Raw genomic sequence first — 17191 nt, forward strand, 5'->3', positions numbered from 1 at the left:
GTTCCAGAATTTTATCCAGAGAAAATAATTCAAAAGAAAGAAAACACGGTAAGTTCTACAGAGTTCACTACAGCCGCGTAGAAAATGCATAGGAACAGAAGGCATATTCTCATCCTACCAGAAAATTTCCTAATCCCTTCCAAATGATGAATACTGCTACTAAACTGAAGATGCTAGGCTTCCATACTAAAGAACAAATCCTTCATACCATATGGGATCAAATTTGTTACTTTTTTATTATCTTCATTAATCTTCATATCTTTGAGGGAGATATTATCTCAATATAAATGACCACATTAGGTTATTTGCAAATTGCAAATGTTAAATACTTGATGTCAAGTTTCTGCTATAAGGGGGAAGGGGAGGCAAGCAGGCTACAAACGTTTATGCACATCCTGAGCAACTAGGTTAAAATAATAATAATAATAAAGCGGGGGAGGGGGGATATAAACCACAAGGTTATTGGATTATAGGTAATTTTGCTTCAACCTTAGAAACTTTAAAGAAAGATGTTACACACAAACATTTTTGAGCATGTGCTATGTGCTTTCTAGTAGCTTCAGTTCAATTTAATTCAGTTGCCCAGTCATGTCCAACTCTTTGTGACCCCATGGACTGCAGCACACCAGGATTCCCTGTCTATCACCAACTCCCGGAGCTTGCTCAAACTCATGTCCATCAAGTCAGTGTTGCCATCCAACCATCTCATCCTGTCATCCCCTTCTCCTCCTGGCTTCAATCCTTCCCACCATCAAGGACATTTTCGATGAGTCAGTTCTTTGCATCTGGTGGTCAAGTATTGGAGCTTCAGCTACAGCATCGTCCTTCCAATGAATACTCAGAACCGATTTTCTTTAGGATTGACTGGTTGGATCTCCTTGCAGTCCAAGGGACCCTCAAGAGTCTTCTCCAACACCACGGTTCAAAAGCATCAATTCTTCGGCGCTCAGCTTTCTTTATAGTCTAACTCTCACCTTCATACATGACTACTGAAAAAACCATAGTTTTGACTAGATGGCTCTTTGTCGGTAAAGCAATGTCTCTGCTTTTAAATATGCTGTCTAGGTTGGTCATAGCTTTTCTTCCAAGGAACAAGTGTCCTTTAATTTCATAGTTGCAGTCACCATCTGCAGTGATTTTGGAGCCCAAGAAAATAAAGTCTGTCACTGTTTTCATTGTTTCCCTATCTATGACCCATGAAGTGATGGGACCGGATGCCATGATCTTGGTTTTTTGAATGTTGAGTTTTAAGCCAGCTTTTTCACTCTTTCACTTTCATCATGAGGCTCTTTAGTTTCTCTTCGTTTTCTGCCATAAGGGTGGTGTCATCTGTATATCTGAGGTTACTGATATTTCTCTTTGCAATCTTGATTTCAGCTTCTGTTTCATCCAGCCCATCATTTCGCATAATGTACTCTGTATGTAAGTTAAATAAGCAAGGTGACAACATACAGCCTTGACACACTCCTTTCCCAATTTTGAACCAGTCCACTGTTCCATGTTCAGTTCTAACTGTTGCTTTTTGACCTGCATACAGATTCCTCAGGAGGCAGGTAAGGTGGTCCTGCATTCCGATTTAAGAATTTTCCCGTTTGTTGTGGAACAAACACAGTCAAAGGCTTTAATGTAGTCAATGAAGCAGAAGTAGATGTTTTTCTGGAATTCTCTTGCTTTTTCTATGATCCAACAGATGTTGGCAATTTGATCTCTGGTTCCTCTGCCTTTTCTAAATCCAGCTTGTACATCTGGAATTTCTTGGTTCACGTACTGCTAATGCCTCCCTTGGAGAATTTTTTAGCATTACTTTGCTAGCGTGTGAGATGAGTGCAATTGTGTAGTAGTTTACATTCTTTGGCATTGCCTTTCTTTGGGATTGGGATGAAAACTGACCTGAATTTTCAAAAATTGCTGAATTTTCCAAATTTGCTGCCATATTGAGTACAGCACTTTAACAGCATCATCTTTTAGGATCTGAACTAGCTCAGCTGGAATTCCATCACCTCCACTAGCTTTCTAGGTGCTAGACTATAATGCAATTAAGACAAATAAGATTCCTAACCACGAGAACTTACATGCTATTCTCTCTGCTTAACATACTCTTTCTCCAAATATTCAATTTATTCCTTCGCTTCATTCAGCTGATTCATGTCTCCTCAGAGGCCTTCTTTGACCATCCTTTCTAAAAAAGCCCTCTTCCCCCTGAATTCCCCATTCTACCTCCCATTACTATTCTCTATTTCTTACTCAATTTTATTTTTATTCACTGTACTTACTAGTCATTTGTCAATCTTTTCCATAAGAATGTAAGTTCATAAGAATAAGCACTTAAGTATATGTTCAATGAGTGAGGCGAATACCAATGCATGAAAATTTTATTGTAACAAGTGCTATGAAAAAAGTTAATTCAATGATGAAATAATGAGTAACTAGGCTGGGAGAAGTGGGTCACTTTAGCTAGGTCCATCAGCAAAAGACTCTCTAAAAATGTGGCACCTTAGTTAAGATCAGAAGCCTGAAAAGCCAGACATGAAAAGAGCTGAAGAAAAAGAAATGGGGGTTGGGAGGGGGGGACACCAAGTGCAAAGAACCTGAGTGAGGAAAAAGAATAAAGGCCAGAGTGGCTGGGGTAGTGAAGGGAAATGCAGATGAGATGAGGATGAATATATAAGAGGAGGCCAGATCAAAACTATGCTTTTGTAAAGAGTTTGTTGCTGTTTTCCCCCTAAGTGTAATAGGAAACCACTAAAATGTCTTAAACAAAAAAAATTTAAGACCCTTAAATTTATACCATGACTGTTACATGGAGTCAGTTATTTGGAAAGGTAAGAACATACAGAGAGATCAGTTAGGAGCAGATGGAGATCATGATGTTTAAATCAGTTGGTATCAATGGAGATGGAGAAAAGTAGGAGAATTTGAGTTATGTTTGACAGTATATAGACAGGATTTGCTGACAGACTGTTTTTCAGGTTTGATGAAAAGAACAATTTATGGCAACTCCTGGGTTTGGGGCTTCAGTAAATAGTAAATAGCAATGCCTTTTAAAGACATGAGAAATAATGGGAAAGGAAGAAGTTTAGATGGAAGATAAAGAGTTTCATTTTGAATACATTAAATTTGAGATGTACATAGAACAGATGAGAGAAGTCAAGGAGGCAACTGAACTAATGGGACTAGAATTTAGGGAAGAGGTCATTATTATCTTATTAATATCAGTAAACTCAAAAGGCCAAAAACAAAAGAAAAAATTTCATATGAATCTATTCCTTTCCAGGCTTATTGATAAGGCTTATTTTCCTTTCCAAACTTTACATTACTCAACTGTCTCAAGCAGAATTGCTATCATTTCCATTTCTGCCCCCTTGGCATTTTATAACTTACAGCATTGTATTACAGTCTGCCACACACTGCTGTGACTTATATAGTTTATCCTGCCCTGCTCAATGTAAGCAACATGAGAACTGTGTCTTTGTATAGCTTTTAGCATCTGACAAATCCTTGCACTACAGGAAGTTCAAAAAGCATTTTGCTGCATTGACTGAGATAAATATATATAAAATAACAGTATGCATACAGTTAAACCAAACAGGATCAAAGGAATTTAAGATGAAGTATAATATAAATAAATATACTTACCAGCAAGTCCTGTTTCCAAGGCATAATCAATATGTTCAATACATAAAAATTCCACAAGAATGGTAAAAATTCTAAAGGCATTCCTTGGTAAATCAGAAGGATCAGAGAGCTTTAAAAAGAAAAACCAAATACATCAATCCTCAGGTTTACCTTTTAAAAAAAAAAAAAAAAAAGGCAACTTTTTTTTTTTTTTTAAAGCAATCTACTTTGTATAAGATATAGTGCTCTGGTGTCAAATGGTAACTTAAATCTCTTCCACCCACCCAAAATGCCTTTCTTATATACATATAGTTACAGTGCTCCATATTTGTCTACAATTCTCCCAGCTTAAATATGATTACTGTTTTCTGACCTGGATTGCAATCCATGTTAACCGTGACAGGAAAGAAAGAAAAGGAGAGAGAACCAATAGAAAAGAAAATCTAAGGTACACATTAAAGCCAAGAATGTTTTAAAGAAATACACACAAACATAACATACACATAAGTACATATAATAAAGTACATTCAACTGCCATGTAAAATGCCTTTCTTAATGTCATAGTAAAAGAAGTCTGAGAGTCACCTATTGAATAAAAGCTATTCTGGTAAAACTCAGAACCAGAAAGGATTCTTCACTTTATTGGAGGGTGGGGACAGGAAAATCAATAACAGACACTATAAAATAGGTCAGGTTCAATCCCACCTTCCTCACTTCCCATTGAGTGAACCCTTGAGATGTTATTTAACCCCACCAAACCTCAATTTCTTCATCTGTAAGGTAGGAATAGTACTAATGGTACTTATATCCTAGCCTTGAGATGAAAATAAAGTATGAAAATACATGTAAGATATTTTGAGCTTAGTGTCTGGCACATAAGTTCACAACAATAAATGTTCATTTTGATGTTGATGTTGCTGCTGATTAACTACTTAGTAAAAGAATCATTAGTAGTTATGCTGAGAAAATTAAATCCCTCTTAAAATGTTGGAAAATAACCTCTCAACTTCTTGTAACTGCTGCCTACATTATTAATCAATTGATTGTTGCCTATTTGTTGTCTCTATTCACGCTCCCTCTGAGAGTAATGCTTGTTATCTGATATATACAGCTGGGTGTTTAAAAGTGCATAACCCACTTTAAATTCTCTAAATCTCTACTGCTTATAGTTATGAGTTTGGTATTACTTGATTCCCTTGTTGGTCTTAATACTACCCCAACTTTTACCCTTCTCTACCACAACTCTCACCTCCCTTCTTTGTTCAATGCTTTACAAATGTCTTTAGCAAGCCATTTTCCACATTCCTCCTCTCTACATCCATATATTCACGCATAATTGAAAGAAGAAGTAGACTGAAAAAGTTGTAAGGATATACAAGACAAAAATAACCGTTAACCAATTGGACCTAAATGACATTCATAGAACATGCTATCCAACATTAGGATATACATTTTCTTTAGGTATTCAGAAAACATTTACCAAGATGGATCATATTCTGGGCTAAAAAACAAGTCTCAATAAATTTAAAATGGATTCACATCACACAAAATACATCCTCTATCCACAACAGAATCAAACTGAAATCATTAACAGAAGATATCTAAAAAATCCTCTAATATCTGGAAATGATATAACATACTTCTAAGCTACTCTCCAGTCAACAGAAATCAAAAAGGAAATTTAAAAGTATTTTGAACTGAATGAAAATAAACACAACAAATAAAAATTTATTGTATGAAGCTAAAGCAGTATCTTAAAGAGAAAGTTAGAAGATTAAATCCTTATATCAGAAAATAAGAAGGGTCTCTAATCACTGATCTCACCTTCCACCTTAAAAACTAGATAAAGAAGATCAAATGAAGCCCAGGTAAGCAGAAGGAAAAGAAATAATAAAGAGTGGACATCCATGAAATACAAAACAGGAAAATCAATGATACCAAAGCTGATTCTCCAGGGAAACTAATAAACTGATAAACCTATATCACACACACAAGACACAAATCATCAAAAATGAATAGGTGACATCACTATAGATTCAACAGGTTTTAAAAAGATAATAAGCTACTACATATGTAATAAACAAGAAAGTCATAGTGTAAAGTACAGCAAACTATATTCAATACCTTATAATGACCTATAATGAAAAAGAATATACATATTATATATAATATATATAATATATACATAATTGGATCACTTTGCTATACACCAGAAATTAACACAAAACTTTAAACAATTTTTTTCAATTAAAAAACACATACACACACACAAAAATCAACTGAACATTAAAAAGAAGGATAAGACAATAACATGAACAACTTAATCCCCCCAAATTCAACAATCTGTGTGAAATATACAAATCTTAAAGGACACAAACTACCAAAGCTCACTTTAAAAGAAATAGGTAACTAAAATAGTTCCATATCTACCAAAGAAGTTGAATTTGTAGCTAAAAATACTCACAAATTTAAAAACTACAGGCACAAAAGACTTCACTAAGTTCTACCAAATATTTAAGGAAGATATAACACTAATTTTACACAAACTCTTCTAGAAAATTAAAGACGAAGGAATATTTCCAACTCATTCTATGAGGCCAACATTACCTTGATACCAAAGCTACAAAGACATTATGAGAAAAAATATGTATAAATCAATATCCTTTGTGAACACAAACACAAAAACAGAAACAAAAGTTTAGTAAACCTAATCCAACAATACATAAATAGGACAATACATGATGACCAAGGGGAGTTTATTAAAAGAATGCAAGGTTAACATTTGGAAATGTATCAACGTAATTCACATTAACAGAATAACAACAACAAAAAAGCATTTGACAAAGCCTAATATCCATCCCTATAAAAACACCTAGAAAATTATGAATAAAAGAATTTCCTTAATCTGATAAAGAGCATCTATGAAAAACAAATGGGTCCTAATCAAACAGGGTTTCTCTGGTGGCTAAGTGGTAAAGACTCCGCCTGCAATGCAAGAGACTCAGGTTCCATCTCTGGTCAGGAAGATCCCCTGGAGTAGGAAATGGCAACCCACTCCAGTATTCTTGCGGAGGAGCCTGGTAGGCTACAGTTCGTGGGGCTGCAAAGAATCGGACCCAACTAAGCACACGCACACACATATACGTATACGAGTGTATGTATATGTATGTGTGTGTGTATGGAACTAGAGGTTATCATACTAAGTGAAGTAAGTCAGATAAAGACAAACATCATACAATATAGCTTATTTGCAGAATCTAAAAGAAAAAGAAGACACAAATGAACTTATTTTCAAAACAGAAAGAGACTCACAGACACAGAAAACAAACATATGGTTACCAAAGGGAAAAAGGGGATGGGGAGGGATAAATTGTGAGGCTGGGATTAACACATACACACAACTATGTATAAAACAGACAACCAACAATGACCTACTGTATAGCACAGGGAACTATACTCAATATTGTATAACAATCTATAAAGGAAAATATATATACACACACATATATATACACACATAAATATACATATAGCTGAACTGCTATGCTGTACACCTAAAACTTAGGCTTCTCTGGTGGCTCAGACAGTCAAGTCTGCCTGCAGTGCAGGGGACCTGGGTTCAATTCCTAGGTTGGGAAGATACCCGAGAAGGTAATGGCTAGCCACTCCAGTATTTGTGCCTGGAAAATCCCATGGACAGAGGAGTCTGGTGGACGACAGTCCATGGGGTTACAAAGAGTCAGATGTGACGGAGCTACTAACACACATACACACACACACGCGCACACACATTCTTAAACTTACATGATATTATAAATCAACTATATTTCAATAAAAAATTATTTAAAAAAGGAAAACCTACAGTTGGAATCATATTAATGATAAAAGACAATACTTTGAGAATAATGCAAGGTGTATGCTCTTGCCATTTATATTCAGCATTATAGTAGAAGCTCTGACCAGTGCAACAAAGCAAGAGAACAAAGCAGGCATCTATATTGAAAAGAATAAGTTAAAACTGACTTTATTGGCAGAAAACATAATACTCTATACAGAAAATCCTATTGAATCTATAAGAAACATTATTAGAATAAGTGAGTTAGGTCAGGTTGAAGGTATAAAATCAACATATAAAAATCAACTGTATCTGAAAACTCAGTTTTGCTAAAATGTCACTTCTCCATAAATAGAACTATAGATTCAAAGTAACTTCAGTCAAAATACCAAACTTCTTTCCCCCCAGAAACTGACAAATTGATCATGTGAATTATATGAAAATGCCTCCTATGGAAATGTTAGAGGATTTTCACTACCTGATGCAAGATTTATAGTTATAGTGATCAAAAATGTGTAGTATTAAATTCTCAGAAGAAAACACAGGCAGCATGCTCTTTGACATAAGTCTTAGCAATATTTTTCCAATCTGTCTCCTAAAGCAAGAGAAGAGAAACAAAAGCAAAAATAAAATGGCACACAATCAAACTTAAAAGCTTAGCACAGCAAAGGAAACCATCAGCAAAACAAAAAGGCAACACACTGAATGGGAAAAGATATTTGCAAATGATATGCAAGGTAAGAGGTTATTAATATCCAGAAATATTAAAAAGTCATATAATTCAATATTTTTTTTAAAAAACTGATTAAAACTTGGGCAGAGAATCTGAATAGACATTTTTCCAAAGGTGACACACAGATGGCCAGCAGGCAGATGAAAAGATCCTCAACATCATTAATCATCAGAGAAATGCAAATCAAACACACACCTCATACAGAATGGCTATCAAGTCTACAAACAACAAGTGTTGGCAAGGATGTGGAGAAAAGGGGAACCCTAGTAAAATGTTAGTAGGAACGTAAATTGGTATAGCCACTATGAAAAACAGTATGGAGGTTCCTCAAACAACTGACAGTAGAATTTTCATAAGATCCAACAATTCCACACCTGGGTACACAGCAAAAAACAAAAACACTAACCCAAAAAGATACATTCATCCCAATGTTCACAGCAGCATTATTTACAATTGCCAAGATAGGGAAGCAACCTAAGTGCCATTACCAGATGAATGGATAAGAATATGTGGTAATATATACAGAATGGAGTACTACTCAGCCATAAAAAATTGAAATTTTGCCATTTACAGCAACATGGAAGGACCTGCACAGCACTATGCTAAGTGAAATAAATCAGAGGAATAGTGTATGATATCACATATGTGGAATCTAAAAAATACAACAAACTAGTGAATTTAACAAAGAAGAAGCAGACTCATAGAGACAAAGAACAAACTAGTGGTTACCACTGTAGGGGGATATATGGATATGGTGTAGGAGACACAAACTATTGGGCATAAGACAGGCTCAAGGTATTGTACGACGTGGAGAATATAGCCAATATTTTGTAGTAACTGTAAATAGAGAGTAACCTTTCAAAATCATATAAAAATGTAAAAAAAAATTTTTTTTAAAGAAAGAAAACTTAAAGGAAACAAATACAATAAAAGAAAATATAAAAGGAAATCTTTGTGACCTTAGGTTAGGCAAGGATTCCTTATATATGATATCAAAAATACCTCCCATAACAGAAAAGTGTCAAAATTAATAACTTCTATTCTTTGAAATACTGTTTAGATATGAAAAAGACAAACCACAGACTGAAAAAAAAAATCTGCACATTAGGTATTTGATAAATGAGTTTTTCCCTGGTGGCTCAGACAGTAAAGCGTCTGCCTGCAGTGCAGGAGACCCAGGTTCGATCCCTGGATTGGGAAGATCCCCTGAAGAAGGCAATGGCAACCCACTCCAGTACTCTTGCCTGGAAAATTCCATGGATGGAGGAGCCTGGTAGGCTACAGTCCATTGGGTTGCAAAGAGTTGGACACGACTGAGCAACTTCACTTTAAATTTTTTAAAAAAATGAGTCTTAACTACATATACAACTGTCAAGAAATAAGAACCCAATTTTTAAAAATGTTACTAAGGAGAAATGAAAGCATATGTCTGCATAAAGATACATAATGAATGTTCAAAGCAGCTTCATTTTTAACCAAACACTGGAGCCAATCTAAACTGCCATCAATAGGTAAGTGGATAAGCAAAACAGTGAAGAATCTGCCTTTAATGCAGGAGACCACGGTTCAATCCCTGGGTCGAGAAGATCCCCGAGTGAAGAAAACAGCTACCCACTCTAGTATTCTTGCCTGGAGAATTCCATGGATGGAGAAGCCCATGGGTCACAAAGAGTCAGACATGACTGAGCAACTAACACTTTCACTTCTTTTCCATGCAATAAAATACTATTCAGCAATAAAAGAACGTACTAATACACACAACATGAATGAATTTCAAAACATTTATGCTGGGTTAAAGAATCCAGAAACACATGTATATACTACATTATAATCCCATTTATTAAAAATTCTAGAAAATTAATCAACTTCTTGAAAAATCCTATTTAGTTTTCAAGACTCAGTCCTGAATCTTGACAACTTCTTTTTGACAACTAATCTACAAGTGAAGGAGGTCACGGTTGCCTGAGGACAGAAACAAGGGAGGAGAAAAGGAGAATTTACAAGTAGAAAAGGAAACTTTGGGGGTGATGATCTGTTCATTACTTTGATTGCACTATAGCTTCATAAATGTACACATAATTTACCAAAGTTACCAAACTGTATAGTTCAAATACATGCAGTCTACTGAATGTCAATTATATCTCGACATTACTAAGCTTTTTAAAAAAGAAAAATACACCCAATCTTCTCATTACACTGCCCTGTTTTATATCCTTTAATATTTCCATCAACATCTAACAGGGTCAAGGCCAAATTTCTAAGTATGGTATAGAAAGAATTTTTGTCTACATTTTCAAATTCCCGTCTCATTATTCTCCCCATATCCTTTTACAGTTCAAGCATTTCATGCTGCATGATTGTTCTCTGTATATGTCTTTGTGCATGTAATATTCTCTTTTCCTGAAACCGCCTGCCAGAATCTTGAAGATACCCTATTTATCTTTCAAGACCCAGACCTCAAATGTCCTCTCCTTTTTGAAATCTTCCCTGAAAAATACTCGTCCTTAATTCCTTAACCAGTCAGAGCCAGCTGCTTCCTCTTTAAGTCTCAACAGTGTGTATCTGTTGTTGTGCTGTTCAGTCACCCAGTCCTGTTCAACTCTGCAACCCCAAGGACTGCAGCACGCCAGGCCTCCCTGTCCCTCACCATCTCCAGTTTGCCCAAGTTCATGTCCATCACATCGGTGATGCCATCCAGCCATTTCATCCTCTGATGCTCTCTTTTCCTTCTGCCCTCAATCTTTTCCAGTAACAGGGACTTTTCCAATGAGTCAGCTGTTCACATCAGATGACCAAAATACTGGAGCTTTAGCTTTAGCATCAGTCTTTCCAAAGAGTATTCGGGGTTGATTTCCTTTAAGATTGACTGGTTTGATCTCTTTGCTGTCCAAGGTATTCTCAGGAGTCTTCTCCAGCACCACAGTTCGAAGGCATAAATTCTTGGTGCTCTGCCTTCTTTACAGTTCAGCTCTCCCAACGGTACATGACCAATGGGAAGACCACAGCCTTGACTTTACGGACCTTTGTCAGCAGAGTATATACTGTCTAGGTCTGTTCACAGCTTTCCTGCCAAGAAGCAATTGTCTTCTGATTTCATGGCTACAGTCACCATCCGCAGTGATTTTAGAGCCCAAGAAGAGGAAATCTGTCACTATATACATAGTGTATATCTACTTGCACTAATTCTTTATATATCTACCTCTTTTCTCACTATTCAAAAGTAATGTGTATGTTTTGTACTTATAACCTTAATGCCTAACATGTCAGGTGGTACAAAGTAAACAGAAAATAATGTTTTGTTAGATCAGACTGCAATGAATTAAACTGATTTTCAATTTTGTCTTTATCCAGACAGAAGGTTGTGATTTAGATCTAGTTACTGAGTGTGACTCAAGAGCTTCCCAGGTGGTGCTAGTGGTAAAGAACTTGCCTGCCAATGCCGGAGATACAAGAGACCTAGCTTCAATCCCTGGGTTGGAAAGATCCCCTGGAGAAGGGCATGGCAACCCACTCCAGTATTCTTGCCTAGAGAATCCCTTGGACAGAGGAGACTGGTGGGCTACACCCCACAGGGTTGCACAGAGTTGGACATGACTAAAGTGACTAAGCACACACTGTGACTCAAAACAATAAATATGTTGACAGCTTCAGATTTGATGATCTGATGGTATAGAAATATTTTAACATATTTCCAGTATTCAGAAGAGTAGAGCTATTACTGTATCAAATACAGCCATCACATACCCTGAGGTGTCATATCTTAACATTTTCCAAATGTACTTCAGATTTTCTTCTTCTGTGGTGGCAGGGGCAGTCCAACATTATAAAGTGCCTTACGTATTCCTCCCAAGACAACCACTACTCTCAAACTGTTTATCACACCCATGTTGTGCATGCTCCTGAACAAACTATTTTTACTTTTTAGAACTTTATATTGTGGTATAATACATATATCTTTCCCCATCTTGCTCTTTCCACTAAACATTATATTTTTGAGATTTACTCATGCTGACACATGTAACTCTAGTTTAGTCATTTAAATTGGTATATTAGCTTTCCAGTATATGAACAATGTCACTTTATCAATTCTTTCTACAGCACACTTAGTTTGGTTCTAATTTTTCACCATGACAAACAATGTAGCTTATGATGTTAGACATGTCCTGTGAACTTACAAATTCTTTAATTAACAAATTACTCTCCAAAGTATACCGATTATTACTTCCATTGGCAGTGTATAAGAACTTCTATTGCTCCATATCCTTACCAAGAGTATCAACAAAATTTTTGCCAACCTATTGATAATTAGTATTTTCCCTGTCTTAAGTTTCATTTCCCACCACTGAGACTAAATATCTTATTGATAACTCACATTTTCTGTATTTATGTATAGCCTTTGACTTGTTTTCTATCGATTTATATTTATATTTAGTCTATATTGATACATCAATATAAATATATAGACCACATACATCATACAAATAAAAAATTATGACTACCTCAACTCTCAATTTCATACTTAAGAAATATGTAGTTCAGCTTCTTCCTCTGTAAAACAGAGATAACAACCTCACAGAAATGTTACAATGACTAAATGAGTTAATGCATACTTAAAGTGCTTGGAATAGTGTCTGGAACATACTATGTGCTATACAATTACTAACAAGTATTATTTGTTTTATAAATCTTCTGCTAGTAAAACTGGTTAAAGCCTTCTTTTCACACCCTGGCTTAATTGTTTACTTTGTTGAAGTGTGTTTGTTGAAGGCAATCTAAATTTTTAATGGAGTCAGTTTTTCCTTTCCTTTGATATCTGTTCTTAAAACATCTTTCTCTCCCTAATGCTGTATTTCTTTATGATATGGTTCTAACCCTCACTTTCATATTTTGATTTAATATCTCACTGAAGAAAATTTGGAATCTTCGTTTAAAATCATATTAAAATATACTTCTAAACAATTTAAAAATAATTCTGTTCCCTAAACAAAAATCCTACTTTTTTATTACGATAAACAGGTGTTCATAACCATCTTAGTATAAACAAGCAAAACTTAAAATACATAGCTATATATAAATTAAATACATGTACAATTCTTACCCTATGACATCTTTCAAAGGCTTGTTTGGTTTCTTGCAAAAGATTAACCACCACTTCCTGGGACAGGAAAGTCTCTCCATGAGTATCAATACTCGGCCCCAGTGGTAAGTTAGTGCGTTGTCTAATTCTCTCTTTCAGATCTTGAATACTAGTGCATAATAGAAACAAATGAAAAAAGAAAACTAATATACATAGATTTCAATGTCAAGTACTCTCAAACTTAGTATACATGAACTAATAAAAAGAAAAATGGACCAATAGCAGGAGACCTAAAACTTCTAATTTCAATAAGTAATTCTGTAAAGTGAAGCAAGCATTAATCTCTAAATAGAAGACTATCATATGAAAAGTGAGTAGATTTGCAGTTATTATCTCTAAAGTCTCTTTTAGGTCTACAATTCTGACTCAATATTTAGCTCTATAATTCTGACTCATTAGCCAAAAACTTCTTGTTTGGTTTCCTTAGGAAGTAGGCTTTTCGAAGTAAGCTAATGTTTCAGATAATTAAATGGCCCTGCTTAAAACAAACTTTAAAATTGTAAAGCTTTTTAAATATACTACTTAAGCATATTGTACACTTCTTTATTACTATTAAACATAATTTAGCTTTTCTAAATGACTGAGGGTTATTAAGAACATTTATTATAGTTATAGAAGGCTAGATTACTTTTGTTCCTATTTATAGAATATATAGCTCCAGATTGTGAACTTTAAAAAAAAATTCTTATGGTTGTTTTTTAGCTTTTCTCTTTTACTTTCTGCCTTTCAGATGTCACTTCTTATTCCTAGTTATAATCTCTCCATGATCATTATTTAATATATAACAAGCTGGGAAATAAGAAGCTGATTTAGCTATGAATATTATATGAACCATCAACTCTGATGGTTCACAAAAGTCATTTTGATTCATCCTAGAATCAACTAAATTCCAGATAGGTAAGATCTAGATTACTGAGCTGCCAACGAATTCTTATAGCAAATCATTTTATTTTCTCCTAGGATATGAGTAAATTCAAGTTTTAATGTATTAAACAAGTTCATGCCCAAGTCATTTAAAAAGCTCAGGGTATCAATTTGCAGGGGTTTTTATTCTTTTTAACCACACCTGCAACAGCAGCAATAAAACAATTTACTTCCTAATAGCCTGGAATAATTAACTCAGTCTGAAAAAAGGAAAGGGGAGAGGATGGGAGGAACTCTTTATGGTATTCTGTTTTACATTTTAATAATGTTAAAATATTTCAACATGTGGCTAAAAAGACAGGATTTGATGAATGGTATAAAAAAACTGATAATTCTTCAAAGAAAATTCTAATGACTATCAATATTTCACAAGTTGCCCAAATATAAAAATGTTTTTAATATCTTTAGTTTTAACTATAACATTTAACAAAAACACTTACCCTCCTGTGCCAATGGATCTCTTTTGATGGTTTTTTGAATCATAATAGCGCTGTAGGATCATAGCACTTCTGCTTTTCAAATAGCCAGTCTCTATTTCAATGTAGCTCTCCAAATAGGAAATGAAAATGGACTTGATAAGCTTAGACAAGAAAGTCTGTTTATCAGTACCTAAGTTAAACTCCATCAACTTGCTGGAAAGATTTGTGGTTCTTTTCATGGAAAAGGGGGAAAAGATAAACGTATATTTTAGGTATGGTAATAATATTAAAAAATACATATTTTTACAATGTGACTTTTGAAAAACTTACATTAAACCACCATTTCTTAAACCCTGGGAAATTACTTAGAATGGAGAGAGCAATTGCATAAGGTTATATAAATATATTAAGTAGAATGTATATTACAAATATCATGGTTTTGAAAACTGCCATAAACTCCTAGAGATAACTCAACAAGAGGAAACTGAGGCAACCAACCAGTCTAGAAATGGCAACAATGCCAGAATGGCTTCAAGTATGCCATTCATGACATGGTACCAAGTCAAAATACTTCCTCTGTTCATTCTCTTCTCTGGACTTGCCTCTAATTTTCTGTTTCTCACTGCTGAAGATAGACTCACAATAGTGCTGCTGTTGAAACAGACTTCCTGATTATAGCTACTTTTGAAAACCCTCTTCTCAAAATGACAATGAAGAAAAGCAACAGGACTGGAAAAAAACTCCACATGAAGCTTCTACACAGTGTAACATTGCCATTTACAAAATACAAGACAAATTTTCACATCAGACTTAAGTCTGAAACCATCATTGGTTAAGAATTTGTCACTCCTTTTCTCAACTTCTAAAGCGTTAATGAAAATAAATGTAATTATTACTCATTCTTAAAAAAATTAAACAATAATGAACTAGTTTACAATTAAGATCAAAAACATAATTCTCAGGTCTTAGTTTAAACAAGACTTAGTCATAGTCAGGTCTTAGTTTATACTTCATTAAAGTATATTAACATAAAGCATAATATCTAATAGTTAACATGCTAAGAAAGATACTCATACAATACTAGTCTATACAGCCAAGTATTTAATGCTAAAAGCTACATTGCTATCTGACAAACTGTTATTCAAAAACACCTGAATATTTCCCAATTTTCTATTTGAAGAAAAGTAAAGGTGAGATATTACTATTTTCTAATAATTAAAAATATACCTTGTGTATAAATCATAGAGACTTTTGAGATACTGCTCTGCATCAGACTTCCAACATTCTTGTAACTGGTCTTTCACAAAGCTCTAAAAAGAAAAGTCAACATTCTGTTAATTAAATAATATTAAATTATATAGTCAACATTTTTTTCCTCTAGAATTACTCCATTTTCTTGATCTGTTCTGACTTAAAATCCAGCGGCAAAGGCAATGCATAGGAAATAGACCAATATAAAAAAAATTAAAAAACAGGTTTTTAGTTTACTGCTTCTCATATTTACTTGTACATTTATATCAGTGTTGGGACTAAACATTAAGAATCTCAAATATCTTGTCTTTTGAAAAAAATACCAAAAAACAACACTTTAAGCTATATCAATATGGTCAATTCTTTAAAGTAGCATTTCCCAAACTGTAAATAACACTACTGTCCTTTGAGACACTAAGAGACATTACTATAAAATTGGGAAAGGCAGTACATTACATTTCCACTTCTAGAGGATCACAATATATATTAGTACCTCTAAAGGATATTAAAAGTTGTGTTTTTAAAACAATATTTATTTAACACTGCTGAATCTATTGGTAAACAGTTTAGGAAATGTTGCCTTAAAGTACAGAGCTATGGAAGTAAAGGCTGTAAAGGAAACATTCAGAGTTTTTTCTTTTCATGTCAGTGCCATATGACAAAAAATTCTACAGATCTTGTAATTCTTGTTCAAATTTACTTTACTAAGGTAAAATAAGGTAAGCAATGTCAATGCTAAGTATCATTCTTAGCATTTCAAAATGCTATCGATTGGTCAAGGTGAGAGCCCAGTGAATATTAAAATCTGAGGCTAATCTTTCACACCTGTTAACACTACTACTGATACACATGTAATTTCAAACACATGCTCTAATGACTGTGAGTGGCACCTTTTAACACTTTGTTTTAAAGCTCAACACTGTCACTCCTTTCCCCTATACTTAATAAGTGAATTGCTGTTCCTAAGGATATTACACAAATAAACTCAATTTTTAAAAACTTTTAAAACAAGAGGGAAAAAAACACATACAGTCTTAAGAACTACTTAGTCACTGTTTAAAATTACCTGTAGTTTGATTTCAAATACATTTTGAATAAGTTTAGCCAGTACTGTTTCTGGATTACTAAAGATATCTCCAACTTGTTTGTTTACCCGTTGACAGAGTATTGCTGCATCTTCAAATATATCGTTTCTCAAGTAAGCACCCTAAAGAGCAGAGGAATTTTATATAATGAATATATAATTTAAAATCTTTTTAAAACACAAACTAGCATAA

General features: G+C 34.3%; 1 protein-coding gene across 1 annotated transcript in view; it reads right to left on the reverse strand.

The window, feature by feature from the left end:
* EXOC5 (exocyst complex component 5) overlaps positions 1-17191 on the reverse strand; it is a 51828-nt gene that overhangs the window by 8749 nt on the left and 25888 nt on the right. Inside the window, exons 9-13 of the mRNA NM_001192711.2 lie at positions 16981-17121; positions 15891-15973; positions 14685-14894; positions 13282-13429; positions 3637-3745 (exon numbers count right to left, since the gene is read on the reverse strand). Of these exons, the coding sequence (NP_001179640.1) occupies positions 3637-3745; positions 13282-13429; positions 14685-14894; positions 15891-15973; positions 16981-17121 (691 nt within the window). The remainder of the gene's footprint in view (positions 1-3636; positions 3746-13281; positions 13430-14684; positions 14895-15890; positions 15974-16980; positions 17122-17191) is intronic.

The sequence above is a fragment of the Bos taurus genome, chromosome 10, assembly GCF_002263795.3.
Source record: "Bos taurus isolate L1 Dominette 01449 registration number 42190680 breed Hereford chromosome 10, ARS-UCD2.0, whole genome shotgun sequence".
Classification (NCBI taxonomy): Eukaryota; Metazoa; Chordata; class Mammalia; order Artiodactyla; family Bovidae; genus Bos; species Bos taurus.